Source organism: Melanotaenia boesemani, chromosome 8, assembly GCF_017639745.1.
Source record: "Melanotaenia boesemani isolate fMelBoe1 chromosome 8, fMelBoe1.pri, whole genome shotgun sequence".
Lineage (NCBI taxonomy): Eukaryota > Metazoa > Chordata > Actinopteri > Atheriniformes > Melanotaeniidae > Melanotaenia > Melanotaenia boesemani.
The window spans coordinates 31058777-31074722 of NC_055689.1; the positions used below are offsets into that span (position 1 = coordinate 31058777).

Sequence of the window (15946 nt, forward strand, 5' to 3'; positions counted from 1 at the left end):
GCTGCAGCTCAAGGTGAAGCGGCGAGAGAACCGTCAAGCTGCTGCGGCAGCCAGACGGTCCAGGTGTGAAAAGGAGCTGGAGGAAATGACAGCAATGTCCAGCTTGGTGTCGGAAAGTGATGAGGAGCCAGAGGATGATACTAACACAGTCTGTCCACCATCTGAGGTCAAACCATCCCTCAAGCGCAAAAAGAGTGGAACAAACATCTTCATTCCACATGACATCCTTAGTCGACCAAGTGTTGTGTCACTGGCCACAAGGTTGAAGATGTCACCAATGCAACAGGCTGCCTTCACGCGTGCCCTGGTCGAAGAGTCAGGTGGCGAATGTACACATCTCTCTGCATCCTATGCAACAGCTGACCGAGCAAGGCACGAAGTGTTGGAGAAAATCAGTGAGGAACAGCACAAACAGTGGACCCCACCTCCATTGTGCACCCTACACTGGGACAGCAAGTTAACACCGATGCTCAGCAACGTGCACCAGTTGGAGGAGCGTCTTACAGTGGTGGTCGGAGATGCAGTGCGGTTGAAACTGCTTGGTGTCCCAGCGTATAGGAAGCAGACTGATGAGGCATGTGGAGCAATTATTGCACGGTTGACATGCAAGTTGCTTCAGGACTGGAGCTGCGCTGACCAGGTTGTCAACATGGCATTTGACACCACTGCCTCAAACACTGGCCATCTCACGGCAGCCTGCGTTGCCATTCAGCTTTCACTGGGCCGACCACTGCTTTGGTCTGGGTGCCGGCACCACATTGGTGAGGTTCTCCTAAACCAGGTTTTCACAGACCTGAAGGTGGAGTCATCACGCTCACCAGAGGTTACCTTGTTCACACGTCTGAGAGAGAACTGGAACCTGTTACCACAAGAATCCAGCAGTCAATGGTCCCGCTACATTCCTGGCAACACGGAGCAACAATTCCTGGGCAAGTTACGTGCTGAACTTGTCATTTGTGCAAAAGAAGTTGACTACAAGCGAGGTGACTACCGTGAGTTTGTGAAGCTGTGTCTTGTGTTTCTGGAGGCAGATGGTGAAGAGCAGACTCCAGTGACTTTCCAACAACCAGGAGCGCTCCACAAGGCACGATGGATGGCCAAGCTGCTCTACACTCTCAAGCTGGCCTTGATGGAGCAGCACATTGCATTGCTTCCCCAGGGCACAATCACCACACAGCATCAGGTGCCGAAGATTCGGGCCTTTGCCAACTTCATCACACACATCTACGCAAAGTGGTGGCTGACCTGTGAGAAAGCTGTAGATGCTGCCTGGAATGACCTCACTCTCTACCACCAACTGCAGACATACAAGGCTGTAGATGAAGGCATTGCAGCGTCAGCAATCAAAGCACTCGAGAGGCATCGCTGGTACCTGACAGGTGAGATGCTACCCCTGGCTCTCTTCAGCAGCAAGGTGCCAATTGATGACAAGCGTGCACCTGTCAGTGCGATCTTGGAGCACAAGCCAGCTGATCTTCCCATGCATGTCCCCCAGCAGCGCTTTGGTACTGGTTTTGGTAAGCCAAAGTTCCCCACCCTCTTGCCAACCACCAGCTTGGCTGACCTCGCCAACGCAGATTGCTGGTTTGGGATGCACCAGCTGCACATTGATCCAGCATTTCTGTCTCTGGATGTGAAAGAATGGGCTACCAATGCTGCATTCAAAAAAAGTGAGGTCAATGTCCGCGCAATGAATGTGGTCAATGACTGTGCTGAGCGTGGCATCAAGCTCACATCCGACTTTGTCACAGTGGCCAGGAAGGAGCAGCACCTACAGAATGTGCTGCAGGCAGTTGAACATGATCGCAGCCAACAGCCAAACCTTAGCTGCTGTAAACGCAGGCTAATCCCTGAATAGGAGGGTTACTCTTGGGTGGCAGGTGGGGAGAGATATCTGAGGGGAGACACACTGGTGAGCTTCAGTTCAGGTTCTATACTCTCCCTGTTGATGTTGTTCAGTGGAGTGGACTCTGTTGAAGTTAAGTTTGAAGTTTAGTTAATGTTAGCTCTTTAGGCCCTGAGTTAGCCACTAGAGGGGGTTTGTCAGTGTGTCAGTCCCACTTGTGTTTAACAATAAAGTGTGTAAACTTTTGTATGTGTGTCTGTCTGACATCCATCTACTCAGGTTAAGGCTACATGAACAATTCCCCATTGATTCCCATTCATTTTGTCTGTAGGACAAATGAATGGAGAATCTTGAAAGTTAAATTCTGAGAAATGGCCAAATTACCCAAAGGGGAAACACAAAATTTTTCCATAGCACACTAAAGAACATGTTACTGTATAAGAGTTAACTATATTCAACATTTCCATGTCAACTTTTTTTGTAATTAGACAAAAAATTGCTCGTTTTTCGAAATTTCACAAAAGTTTGTGTGTTAGGTGGCACCCCTAAACCTCAATGGATTTCTTCAAAACTTTGCAAAAGTTGTTTTTATGTTAACTGGAACAAAATGCAATGCCAGCCAAATTGATATTATGAAATTAAAATTTCCCATTCAAATTTGATGCACCCTAATACACATACACACACACACACACACACACACACTGCTTTTTTGCCAGTTGGGAAAAGCCAGTTGGTGCATTGCTGCCACCCAATGGTCTCGAGTTTGGACCAGAATGTTTCCAGAAGACATTAGTTCATCACCTACATTTTCCCAGTCCCATGCGCCCCCTCTTGTCATGTTGCCACACCCCTAGTTTGAGAACCTCTGATTTAATCTGCTGCTCTTAATAATGTTCTATTATTGGTTTAGAAATTTGTGTTTTCATTCATTCTCTGAATCAGCAGCAGTTTATCAGAGCGAGCATCATATAAACGTCTGCCTTCTTGTGGCTGGAGCCGATTTCTCACACTGATTGTGTATAATAGAGAAGTGCTTGATAAAGAATCAGAAGGCAACTCTTGTAACTAAATAAGTATGACCTGTTTTTATTTCTATGCTTTCACCAGCCTGTAAACCTCCTATTGATCATAGGTGTGGCATTTTGCGTGATGGAGCGGTGCACTTTAAGAGCAGCAGTCGAGGTTTGATCGTCCTTTCTTCAAGACGTTTATTAAAATGCTGAAAGGATTATGTTAAGCTCAGACATGATAAAGTACTGGGACAGAAAAATGTTGTTTTGTACATTTTAGCACCTTGTTTGGGGTGGTGGTGTGAAGCATTTGGCGTTTTTTTTTACTGATTTCTCTCTTTTATACTAGGAGAAAAATGCTGTTCTTTCTCACTGATTTCTGGATGCTTAAAGCAGTTTGCAGTACAATTATTTTGTTGGAAGTGGTTAGTTTGTAGGCTATAAGCTGAAGTTGACATCTTTTGTTAGAGCAAGAGTCCAAAACAACTCACATATTCTGTTTTTAACTAGAAAACAAACAAAAAATACTTCAAATTGTAAAAGTCATTAAGAGAATACTTTCTTTCCCTAAATATTTGTAATACTAAATCTGGATTTTTAAATAAGTTATATTATGTTCCCTCTATTGACTCATTGAATTATAGAAAATTAGTCTTAGCTATACTTTAACAAATGTGTTCAGAGTAACAAAAATCCCTCAAAATCAGTTTATGCATTCTGGTAAATGAGAAAAATCCACAGATGAAGCACATTTTTTACTGGCCTAAACATTGTTTGTGTCACTTAAATTAGTTTGTAATAAATCCCATTAGGATAAGACATGTTAAACTGGAAATCTTGATCCCAAATTACAGTCTTCATTAATCGGTTATTCCTCACAGAGTCGGTAAGTCTTCACCTATTTGTGGAGTTCGTTGTTAACACTTGTGTAGCAGCTGAAGTTAATGTTTTTTTTTTTTTTGAAAACAATGAGTTATTGTTGGGACAGTTTGCACAACTAGTGGTGATGGTGTAGAAATCATGCAAGCAAATTAAATCTTTACTAAATGACTGGTTTTATCTGATCCAAGATATCTAAGTGCCATATCTTGTTACTGCTCTTTTCTCCTAGCCTCATATTTAAAGCTGCGTTTCAGAAATGCATCTTTTACTTTACCCAGAAAGGCAGAAGAGGTTAATGTTCATGCGTCTTCTGCGTCGAGCATTAATGGGCCTTAACAGAAATACACTGTAGTGAGCCGTCACTCACGCCGGGAATTTAGCTGCACACATAACCCCAGTAAGAAATGCTGCTCTCTTTGAGATGCAGAAGACAGCTTCAGCCCACAAGCTCTCGTTAATAGACAACCAACATCAGGGAAATTATTTTCACACTGGATCGCATATGATAAGGATCCTGGTGGACAGAGATCACAGATGCAGCTGTGCATGCATATGAAGCCGTTTATATGGTGGAAAAGTTATGGCGTTCATTTGTTTTTTTTGCTTATTCATTTATATGAATAAATAAAACAAACATTTATTATGCAAAAGCTTTAAGATTAATATTGTTTTTAATAAGTTTAATATGTTTTTAGGAAAAAAAAAAATCTGTTAATCTGAAATCAGATTTGGTTTGAAAAAGTCTGAGATTTTATTTTCAGGCAAGGCAAATTTATTTGTATAGCACATTTCACGTACAAGACAGTTCAAAGTGCTTTAAATAAAACATTACAGCAGGATGCAGAAAGCAATACAAGTGCAAACAAAAATTAAAATAAATGCAATTAAGGAAATAAAAACAGAAAGAAGATGCTAAAATAGATACAATGCAAGAAATAAAGTTCCAGTGTGGTGAAAGACAATAATAAAACATGATTCCAGCTTAAAAGAACCAGATGTAGATTTTGACTTCTAATAAAAACTAGTGAAATGCAGCAGAGATCAGGTGGGTCTGAGTGTTTCAGCTGATCTGAGGCTTTCTGGGAGTTTGTTCCAGACATGTGGAGCATAGAAGCTGAAAGCAGCTTCTCCATGTCTGGTTCTGACTCTGGGAACTGATAAGAAACTGGATCCAGATGACCTGATAGTTCTGGCAGGTTCATACTGGGTCAAGAGGTCACTCATGTATTTCGGTCCTAAACCATTCAGAGCTTTATAGACCAGCAGCAGAACTTTAAAATATATTTTCTGATGCACCGGCAGCCAGTGTAAAGACCTCAGACCTCATATTGCCCGCCTAGCTGAAATTAATGTAATAATAATAATAATAATAATAATAATAATAATAATACATTTTATTTCTTGGTGCCTTTCCACACCCAGAGTCACCGTTTACAAGAGCATAAAAAATAAATTACATAAGAGTTAAAAACAGTTTAAAAGAATTTGTGAATTGTGGGTGTGACAAGTCAACATGACTTCTGCATCAACCTTTTAACTAGGATTTGTGATCCTTTTCTAAGAAAAGACTTTGGGTTGAGAGAGTTATAGCAGTTGTGTAAACACAAGTAAAAGCAGACATGTGTTATTCCTCTCGCAGTTGTCATGTGGACTTAACTGACTTGAACCTGCAGGAGCTGATCTCAGGTAGAGCTTTTAAAAATGTGTTAAACTGCTGGGAGGCTGACTCAAACTGCTTGTCCAGCTAACTATGCTTTCTGTACTCTGTTGCCGTCTTAGATTTATATTTTAGATGTTTTATACTGTATGTTTTGTTTGTTTTTAATTGTTTAATGATTACTGTCGGTAATGGAATTTGGACTGCTGCTGTCTTGGCCAGGGCTCACTTGGAAAAGAGATTTTGTAATCTCAATGGGACTTCCCTGGTAAAATAAAGATTAAAAAACATAAATAAACTTACTGAGGAGTGTTAGTGCCAGTTTTCTGGCACTGACTGGGTGGCATCATGAAGTTCTTGGTTTGGATTGGAAACAAGTTTTTGCTTTTCCAGATTAAGTGGAGCACTGTGGTTTGAGAAGGAACGCCTTTTTGATTCCAGTTTGGTTTGCTTCACTCTGTCTCTGTATTCATTTCTTTAGGATTTTTTCTTTTGTTCTTCTATTATTTCAATAAAATGGTCTCTGTGGGGGAAATATGCATTTTCTGAGCTTGGTGAAGCGTTGATGCTGCCACTTCAGCTCAGATGAGGATTGGCACATGGGGATTATACCGGATATGCTGGCACAGGGTTTTGTTCCTTTGGTGCCCTGATGACTTTCAATCAGCCACTTCAAATTGGAAAGAATGTGTAGCTAAGGAAATGGGTAGAAAGTAAATGGAAGGCCTTCGGGCAAAGGAAAGGTTCTTTTTCCTGAGAGCTCCAAAATTAGGAAATGGAAAGAGCCTGCCGTCTTTTTCCACCGTCAGTTATACATGCTTGAGATTGGAAATAAGATTGCCAATGAAAAGGAAGGGGCAAATTCCCTCTGATAGAGTCCGGTGGGCTAATGCTTAAGGCTGTAGGTCTCACTGCAAGCCGGTTATGGTGGGGAAAAGTGGTCGGAAAACCAAATTAATACTTCCAGGATCGACACACACAATCCACGATAACAAGGTTTCTGATTAAAGAGTCATAAAAGGTTTGCATGAAAGTTTTAGTTTACCTAAAAACTCCAAATCCAGCCAGGAAGACTTTCAAACTGTGGAAGCTTTAAAACTAAATCTTTAACCCAAATGCAAAATGCCAGTTATTTCTGCAAAGACTGCACACTGATCCCTGCATGACTGTAGAACATGAATAAAATGGAACAATAATTAATTATACATAACCGGGGAGCTATTAAAACATTTAATTAACCTAAGAGCAGCCAGAGAACTTGGAAATGTTTGCTAACTTTTAAAGAAGATTTAATTTACAGTCATGTAACATATTTAAGTTTTTTTTTTCTGGGTTGTCAAAATATGGTTTAGCACCCCCCAGAAAAAAACGAGAATTGGTGCCATGATAGCACAAGCCATGTGGTGCTACCAAACCCTTGAGTTTTCAGCCTCATTCTTAATTCACACACATGCATACACACTGAAAGTCAGAGTGATACACCATATGTCATGCACATATGTCTTAGAAACACACCAAATATTAAAAATGACCTACTTATAGCCATGCATGCCAAAGTCAACTGGTATGGATATAGATGAGAACATTAACTAATGTTGTTTTGCAAATCTTTTACTCAAATCTCTTTCTGAGTGCAGAATTATTATTAAACATGATCATAAAGTGAGGTCATAAGGGTAAAAAGATGTTTTCATATTTGGCTCCAAATTTAAAAAGAAAGTTTGAAACACTAAATGTTAATTGAAAATAATAGTTTATATTATGCTTATGTCTGTTTATTTCTCTGATTTACGCAGCCAAAAGTTTTGTAGTCGATGCCTCACCTTGAACATAATGTCTATGAAAATAACCTTCCTTTATCTAGGTTCTGCCTTCAAAGCTCTGATTGGTTAATTGACTCTTCATCTCAAACAAGTAAAACAACAGATTTTTAAAAAAATCTTTATCACCAGTTGAATACAGTATGTCACAAAGTGTTGTGTACTGTCAGGATGCAACATGACCGTCTTGTAGGATGCACTCACTCTGACCATTGTTACCAGATTAACTCCAGTTTTTCTTGACTACAAATGAGGGAACTGACTTAACTCACAGACATCATCAAATAACAGCAACTTTAAAGGGACTCACAGCACCTTTTTATACTAAGAATTAAACAACTCATACATTTTAAACCATTACGTCCTCCAGTTCTTTGCTGTCATTCTTGTGTCTTCTTAATTTTTCAATGTAATATTCATAAAGGTTTCCCATTTTTCCAAAATAACCTTTGTTTATTTGTTTATTTGTTTATTTTAAAGACAGACCTGTTCAGTTTGCTGTTTTTAATCAACTCTTCAACCATTTGATATCTGGGTTAGCTTTTTTTTTTAGTTTACCAGTGTTTAATTACAATCCTACAGCCTATGAACAAGGCAAGCCTCGATCCTCGGCCTGCCGAGCTGATGTCGAGGTGTCCCTGAGCAAGACACCGAACCTGATGGGTCGTGGTTGAACACCTTGCATGGCATCTTCCGCCATCAGCGTGTGAATGTGTGTGTGAATGTGTTAATGTGATGTATAATGTAAAGTGCTTTGGGTATTATTCCAGGTACAGAAAAGCGCTATATAAATACAGGCCATTTACCATTTCTGGACCCATACCTAATATATCGTGCAGTGGACTTTGAACCAGATTTACCCTAAACATTTTATTTAAACATGCAACTATACTTGCCCAACACATCCTAATTGTTTTGAATCCATACAACATATGCATAAATATGCCTCTGGTCCGTTCACATCTCCAACCAACTGCTCCTGTGAATAATCCTATACATAGGCTACCTCTCGATATTTCATATGATGATGTAATAACATCTTTCCATATCTCCTCTTCTATTTCTCCTTCTACGTCTCTTTCCCAGGCTCTCTGGAGCCAGCTGAGTTTTGGCGAATGAGCCGTTGCCATTAGTCTATAAAATCTAGATACTGTACCTTTTACTGCTTGAGTACTCAGCTTTGTGTTCATTTAGAATTATAGGCAAGGAATTTAATCAATCACATAAAAAATATTAAGACTGGTCATAATTACTTTTTTTTTTTAAATGGCAGTGAGACATGTTAAGGAATTATGTCTAGCAGACATGGATAAAGACATGATTTTAAAGGTTAGTCCTGCAAGGTTCTTGAACAGAAAAGATGACTGACCCCTGATGTTTTTTTTTTTCTACGTGTGTGTGTGTATGTGTATATATATATATATACATACACACACACACACACACACACGTATATGTGTGTGTGTGTGTATTTATAAAGCCATGACACTATGCATTAACAGGTAAACCTTGCTTACTGGAACCTGGATATATCACACTGATCTCTGTCACTATACCAAGAAGGTAGATGGTCACTGACCTCCTTTTGGAGGTCATTTCCGGGTCTCTCAAAGGTCTGCAGGTGTGTACGTCCACCTGGGCCTCTGTTGTTTCTGCTGTCTGCTCCAGGAGACAGCAGACGGGGTGCGATATCTAGCTTTGCAAGACTTCCTCAGTGCTGTGTGGTGTTTTTACCCTGGATGCTTTCAGGTACTCAACTCTTCTCCCTCCTCATGTGGAAGCACATCATCTGTATTTTTTGTGTTAAGTTATTGATAAGACAAAAACAAAACAACTCATCCTTAATGTTTTGTCCTATGGAAGTGGGATGATGCTGCATGTAGTTTGCTGCCACTGGTCTGGTCATACTTGGCATCTCAGTAAACACGAGGACTTAATACATCTGCATACCAAGAAATGCTAAACTGGAAATACTTAAACACCGTGAAACACTTCGGTTGGCGTCATGTGAGTCTAACGTCGTAAATTTTGCTGAAGTGTTTTATCATAGTTACTGTGTGTGTTAACAGCTGGCTCTTTGTCTCCACTAACTGAGCGGCTGTCACAATGAGAAGATGAGCCTCAGGTCCCCAGACAGATGAGTCCAAATTCAGCTGTTTTTTGTTTCATCCCCTGAAGGACTCTTTCCATGTCTGCTATCTCTGGTTCTGTCTGCTGCTGCGAGCTCACCTCCATCAGAGGTGGCAGAGCAATAAACCCAGTGCTACGCCGGCTGCCCTGCATTGACACTGACAATAACTCGTCTCTGTCCACAGCTCATCATGAATAACATTGTCATTTCCTCCCAAAATACGCTCTCAATCAGGGCAGTGGCTAACCTTTCTGTCCTGTGTGAAGGAAGAGCATTTAAAATTTTGTAAAGGTCAAGCAGTGCCCAGTACATAGACATCCACTGATGTCAGCAGCAGTTTCTATGGCAGCCAGCTCGGACAGGAGTGGTAGTTCTACGTTAGAGCAGGGTGGAAATATAAGCAGAGGCTTCTGTGTGTCTATATCTGTCTAGCCAGACAACCTGAATGATCTGGTAGTACAATGTTGGTAAAATGGGACCGGGGACGGTGTCTCTTATCCAGTCATGTATTTCTTGCATTTTTCTTCAACTCTCTTTAAATCTGTCTTGCTTGTCTCAACCTGCTACCTTTTTAATAAGGAACAGGTTTTCCAGCCTATTCATTTTGTTTTTCCCCTCACAACTCGGCTCATTATCAGGATAATCTATTAAAACCCAACGCTGAATTAATTTGAGTGATGCCCTGGGGTTGATCTTTAGTGTGTGCATCGCTGGAAAAGGTTCATTTGAGCTCAGGTGAGCTCCTTCAACACTCTGCGCACAGCTCCAACATTTTCCTGGAGAATGACTCAGTGCAACAGTGACAAAACAAAAGCAGACACGGATGCTGAACAGCAGCAAGACAGCCAGTCAGCTTCTGCTACGTCAGCCTAGCCCACCAGGGCAGCAGAGCCTCAGTGCTGTCATCAGATTTGTTGAATCAACCCAGCAGCTTGTATTAGAGGAAAGTGGGTGGGCAGACAGAGTGTGGCGTTGGCTATGATCTGACAAGAATGAGTTGAAGAGGTGTAGTGGTGGCAGCTTCACTTGCAGGAGCCTGGGATACACTGTGAGGCATACAATGATGATCGCATGCTTACCTTTGCCTGCCGGTGGAGATACTTGCTCTTTTTTTGTGTGTTAGTCATGGATTGGATGCAGTGGAGTCTTCTACCTCCACCAACAGGAGGCGCCTGGCCTACTGCGCCTCAGGAGCTGAATGAAACGCTGGCTCTGACCACGGCTCTGGGTTACAGTCTGCTAGCCTGTGAGACATGTATGCTGAACTACTGCTTAGATTCTGTAAGTGTGTCCAGCAGGATTGTTTGAGCCTGGCCCCTGTCAGCTCTCACCAAGCCCATCCTGTCAGATGATGCTGGTCTGAGGAGTCTCTTGAGGTTCTTGTACAACACGATTGAGTCTTTTTGTTTTGCTGAATCTGGTTGCAGATATCTTCTCCTGGGTGTTCAGATGAGCTTTTCTCTTTGTTTTAGAAAGATTTAGTAGTATTTGCTTTCTCAGAAATGCTCCCAATCACAAAACAGCTCCTACAAGAGGTTTATTGGTCTCTTTAGTTGTTAAATAAGTTGTGACATAAGGCTACTGTTTGGTTACACTTAACATTTTAAGTCTTTGCCCATATATATATATATATATATATATATATATATATATATATTTAAATGTCATCCCTTTAAGTTTTTTTAAGCTAGTTGAGCTAGCTTCTACTAGGGTGAAATGTGACCGGATTGTAAATTTGAGCATAACTTGTCAGATCTCATGCTTGTTTGAGATACAATGGGTTAGTCAGCAGCTCTGTGCCATGTCAGATTTCATTAGACGGAGGAAACACATTTGTATCTGTGCTGCATTCATTGTTGCTTGAGGTTAGCTTTGATCTTGCCACTTTATTTTTCCTTTTCAAGCCAGTAAATTTTAATATATGTGTTTGAAATTACCAGATTTAAGTTGTGCATGTTCTTTTGCATTTTTCTGCACCCTTTTCATGTTGTGGTTAAGCTTTTAGCACCTAGATTTAACGAGCCATAATCTTGAACCGTACAGTATCATGCAAAATTCTGAAGATAACACTCATTTCTTTGTTTTTGCTTCCAACCAGCCTGACTTTATTCTTTGAAAGCGGTCTTGGGCAATAGTTCTCCTGGTCTTCTGAAGGTCTACGTTTTCCTTTGGACATTGGCTGTTATTTACTTTTTTATTTATTTATTGTTTTTCCCATGAATTTTCCATTTTATCCATATAACTGAGCAATTTTTTTTATTAATTTTGTTTTATTAATTGTTTAAGCCACTTAATACTTTTGTTCATGCATTATAAAGGCATCTGACCCCTCATTTACGCTGGGTACATGTGCACTACAGTACAGCTGCACCGTGGTCTCCGCTGCTATTCGCAGCCATTTTAAACAATGGTTTGGTCCATACCGGGCTCGGCACGGTGCATGTCAGAAGCATCCCAGAAGTCCCATCCCACATATTTATCCTGGAAATGGAGAATCATAAAATTCTCCAATTCTCTTGTGATTTCATGATCTTGCGGATCTAGCTAGGTGGACTGCACTTGCAGGCGCTCCGCACCTGACATGCTCCCGCTGTGGATTGATGCGCCACGGAGGTCGGAACAAAGCCATGGTGCAGCTGGACCGTGGCACACTCACCCGGTGGACATGAGGGGTAACAATTGATAAGCCATTGACTTACTTACTGACAACTTTGAAAGAATCAGTTTGAAGTAGTATCTCTATCTTTTTGTTACCAGCAGCTTGTCAGAAAGACTTCCCTTTTTCTTTGGTCGCATTTGTGGAAAATGCCAGAAATAACAGATTGAAAACAGGAAATAGCAACTTTGTAGCAGCAAAGTGATTCCCAAAGACTTATTTGCTGTTGAAAAGTATCTGAAAGTGATAAGAAATATTAAGAAAATCCAGCAAAGACCTGACACAAGACCTTAAAGATGCATCTGGACCTTCATTTGAGCTACTGTTGGCCGAAGCCTCATCAGATTATGGTCTATAAAGAAGACTGGCTATCAAGAAGTCATTCTTAAGGCAGGGAAACAGGGAGAAAAGGCTGAGGGATACGATACGAAACACCTTTATTGTCAGACACGTCTGAAATTTGTTTTGCGTCACGTCAGCAAAATGTTTACACAGAACAATATATAAACAGTGTACACATGAAACTTTCTCACATTTACACAATATATCATGGACTACACACATACACACACACACACACACACGGGATTCCTCAAAATTCTAACTTTAGTCTTTAAATTGACTGATGTATAAAAGAAATTTTCAGTCTATTGAACTTTGGAACCCGGTATCTTCTACATGGTAGACGTTTATATTGACACCCGATAGAAGAACTGGACTGACAATGAGTGACAACAGGTCTGATGAAGTTATAAATCTTCCCCAGAGACTGGATCTCAACTTTAATTAAACGGTTTGCGATCATCTGGAAAGAGAACGGATCAAAAGGCAGAAACATCCAAAGAAGAGATTTGGAAAATTTTTTCAGGATTCCGGAAAACTATTCCTGAAGGCTACTTAAATAAATGACGGGATACAGGAATTTACTGCAGTACTGGATAAACCAGGGACATCTGAAGTTTGCCCTCGACGGCCACTGTCCTGCAGGTTTTCACAGTTTACCTGCTCCAATACACCTAACTCAAAATAAATGGATCCAGCAGGCTATGAATTTCTGAGTCAGGTATGTTGGAGCAGGGAAACATTGAAAACCTGCAGGATTTTGGCTCTCGAGAACTGAATCTGGACACCCCTGGGATCTACCGTTGGCACTTGATTCAAAATTAATTCAATTGATTAGGATTTATATTAAGGTTTAAATAGCCCAGTTTCTGAAATAGTTCATGTGTTTTGCACTACTTGGTGTATAATTGATGTGCTGCCACGTTTGAGCAAAACTGAACATGTCTGACCAATCTGTGCTGTGCTTGCAGGAATCCGCCAAGGTTTCAGACCTCAACCCCAATGCGAAAGCATGGGCCAACCACATGTTTAGCCTGGACCCCAGCGGGACTGCTGACACCACAACTGCTGCCCTGCAGCCATGGAAGGAAGGCTGCGATAGTTCGACCGACCCCGGAACAGAAGGTAGGTCACTTCTTTGGGATTCACACATACTTAAAAAGTGATTGTTGCTCTTGGGTTGTAAAAGAGTTGGTGTGCTACATTACATTGAGTGCTCCTGTATTTTTTTTTCTATCATCTGTGATGTTTGAATGGATTATTTTATGGAAATTAATAAAAAAGTGGAAGCTCCTTGCTTGTTTTTAGTAGTGGATACTTGTGCCTTTGGTACTGTGACTGACATTAATTTAGTTTTAAAGCATGTATTTTTAAAAAGAAACATAAAAGGTTGTTTTAAAAGTAAAAATTGAACTAGCTTGTGGTTGGTGCTCATAGTGAGCAGAACTGAACTAAACCCAGAGTGCTTAAAGATTGTCTCAAAACTTGCCATTAGGAGGATATAGTCACACTTTATTTTTATAGAAGTTGATTCCTTAGAGTTATTGTTCTATGAGGGGGAAATTAAAGGTTTGGTTGAAGATCTTTAAAGCTGCACCGTCATTCAGAGTTCAACACCACGTGTTTTTTTTTTTTTTTTTTTTTAAATATATTTTTAAATTCTCAAAAAAGTAGATGACTCATTTGAAGCTGAGGGGTCAGGTGGTGTCGAGGGACCAAAGGGAGTAAAAACTCCTAAACATGCTGCCATGACGCCAGATTATGAGTAATAATCAGATAGTTTTGATTTGTTGAAATAACAGTTTGGCTTTATTTATTGGCCTTCCTTAACTCAATCTTATTTTTTCATGCCAAGGCAACTCTTTCATTATTAATCTTCAAATTAATATGAAGCAGGAATATTCCAACAACACTCACTGTTCTCTTCACATAAATGACTGTAATCATTTAGCTTATGTGTCAACCCAAGTATAGCCAGAACAGCGACAGCAAGGATGTGGTGTTGAAACGGAAATGATTGATTAGACTCTGATTGACATCCTGGCCTATTTCCTCTGCTAAATCCACCAAGACGCTCATGGAAAATTTATTGCAAGCAACTCGTGATGTATGAAGTTCTGGACTTTCCAATCTTGTTGGGAATTTGCTTCCACAGAAGAAAATATTTTGCCTTGAATGGCTACTCTTTAAATTGCTTTTAAATATGGTTAGGACAATTTAAGCACAAAATAAAACTAGAATAAGTAAATGTTTTTAACAAGCCAGTTGGTTGAGTATGATCTTTTAAAATGTGGTTTCTCAGGATGAGGTTTAGTTGTACAGACTTTAAATCTTTAGGCACAATTTAGCATCGGCACTATGATTTATAAAAGTGGTTGGTTTTTATGTGGCTCTTTTGAAAGCAACCATTTCTGAGATAATTTTCTTGAAAATTAGCTGCAGTTTGTGAGTAAATGTTGTGCATCTAGGAGTAATGGAAGCCTTTCTGGAGGTTTCACATGTGTCTGAACTATTGTTTCACTGCAGGTAATCGCTGGTTTACTTGCTAGGAAAAGCAGCGAGATGTTAGGAAGCGTAGAGATTTTTGTTGAGTTGCACTACAGTTAGTCAGCGGTGGTGATTGCTGTTGCATGTGCCAAGTAAATGTTTGTAACTGTATGTATTTTTTTTATTATTTCAAACAAAAAGGGTGAATGAAAACCTTCCTGTGTCCAAAAGCCAGCTATATATGAATAACTGTTTTACTGTTCAGCCATGCAGCGTTAGGCCACTGAAATGTCTTTGACTGATGATGTTTTGAAAAAGCAAACTATTAATTATTAAAGAGCAAATGTTTTTCTGTCTATTATGGTCTTAGTCATGTTTCATCATGCATTTCATCAGGTTTTCCACTTTGATCATATTTTGATTCACTGTTGACTCAACATTACACCATCTCCTCCTTTTATCTGTTTAATTGATGATTTTCCAGCACTGACTTACAGATTTAATTGTTCCACTTATTAAAAAGGTTTCACTCACCTCAAAATATGATTCATTTCTTTTTTGTAAACTTAATGGGAACCAAGAAGTGTTTGTCAAATTTAAGTTTCTGTCAAACATATTTGCAGATTATCAGAGTTGAAGAACCTCACATGTGGTTTGATATGATTGATTTAAATAAATCAAATCAAAATGACAACTTAACAGTGACACTATTTATTTCTTACATAATCTGTTTTTTTTTCTTATTGAATTTGTTTTGTAAAAATGTTCCCCATTGAAGCTGCAATTTGAGCTGCTGCATCATTTGACTTGTTTCCAGAGCTTTATCTGGTTGCACTGCCTTCATCTAGTATTTCTGCTCAGTTTCTTTCAAAATCAGATTTTTTTTTCCCCTTCGTGGACAAAAATTAAGTGATCTAAAAAGAAAGTAAACTAAGTGGTTAATAAATCAGAGATGACTGCCAACCCTGGATGCAACCCAGTTCACTCACTGTCTTCTGGTATTAATGGGTTTTTTTCCACAACACAGCAGGATCTTTGCTAATTGAGTTTAGATATCAGAGGCACCGCATACCTTAAATGACTACTTAAATCCCTTATACTTCTGCCTTTAA

At 39.9% G+C, this 15946-nt stretch overlaps 1 protein-coding gene across 5 annotated transcripts in view; it reads left to right on the forward strand.

The window, feature by feature from the left end:
* larp4b (La ribonucleoprotein 4B) overlaps window positions 1–15946 on the forward strand; it is a 57714-nt gene that overhangs the window by 13729 nt on the left and 28039 nt on the right. For all 5 annotated transcript variants that reach the window (XM_041991683.1, XM_041991684.1, XM_041991685.1 and 2 more), the window contains exon 3: window positions 13319–13472. In XM_041991683.1, the coding sequence (XP_041847617.1) occupies window positions 13319–13472 (154 nt within the window). The remainder of the gene's footprint in view (window positions 1–13318; window positions 13473–15946) is intronic.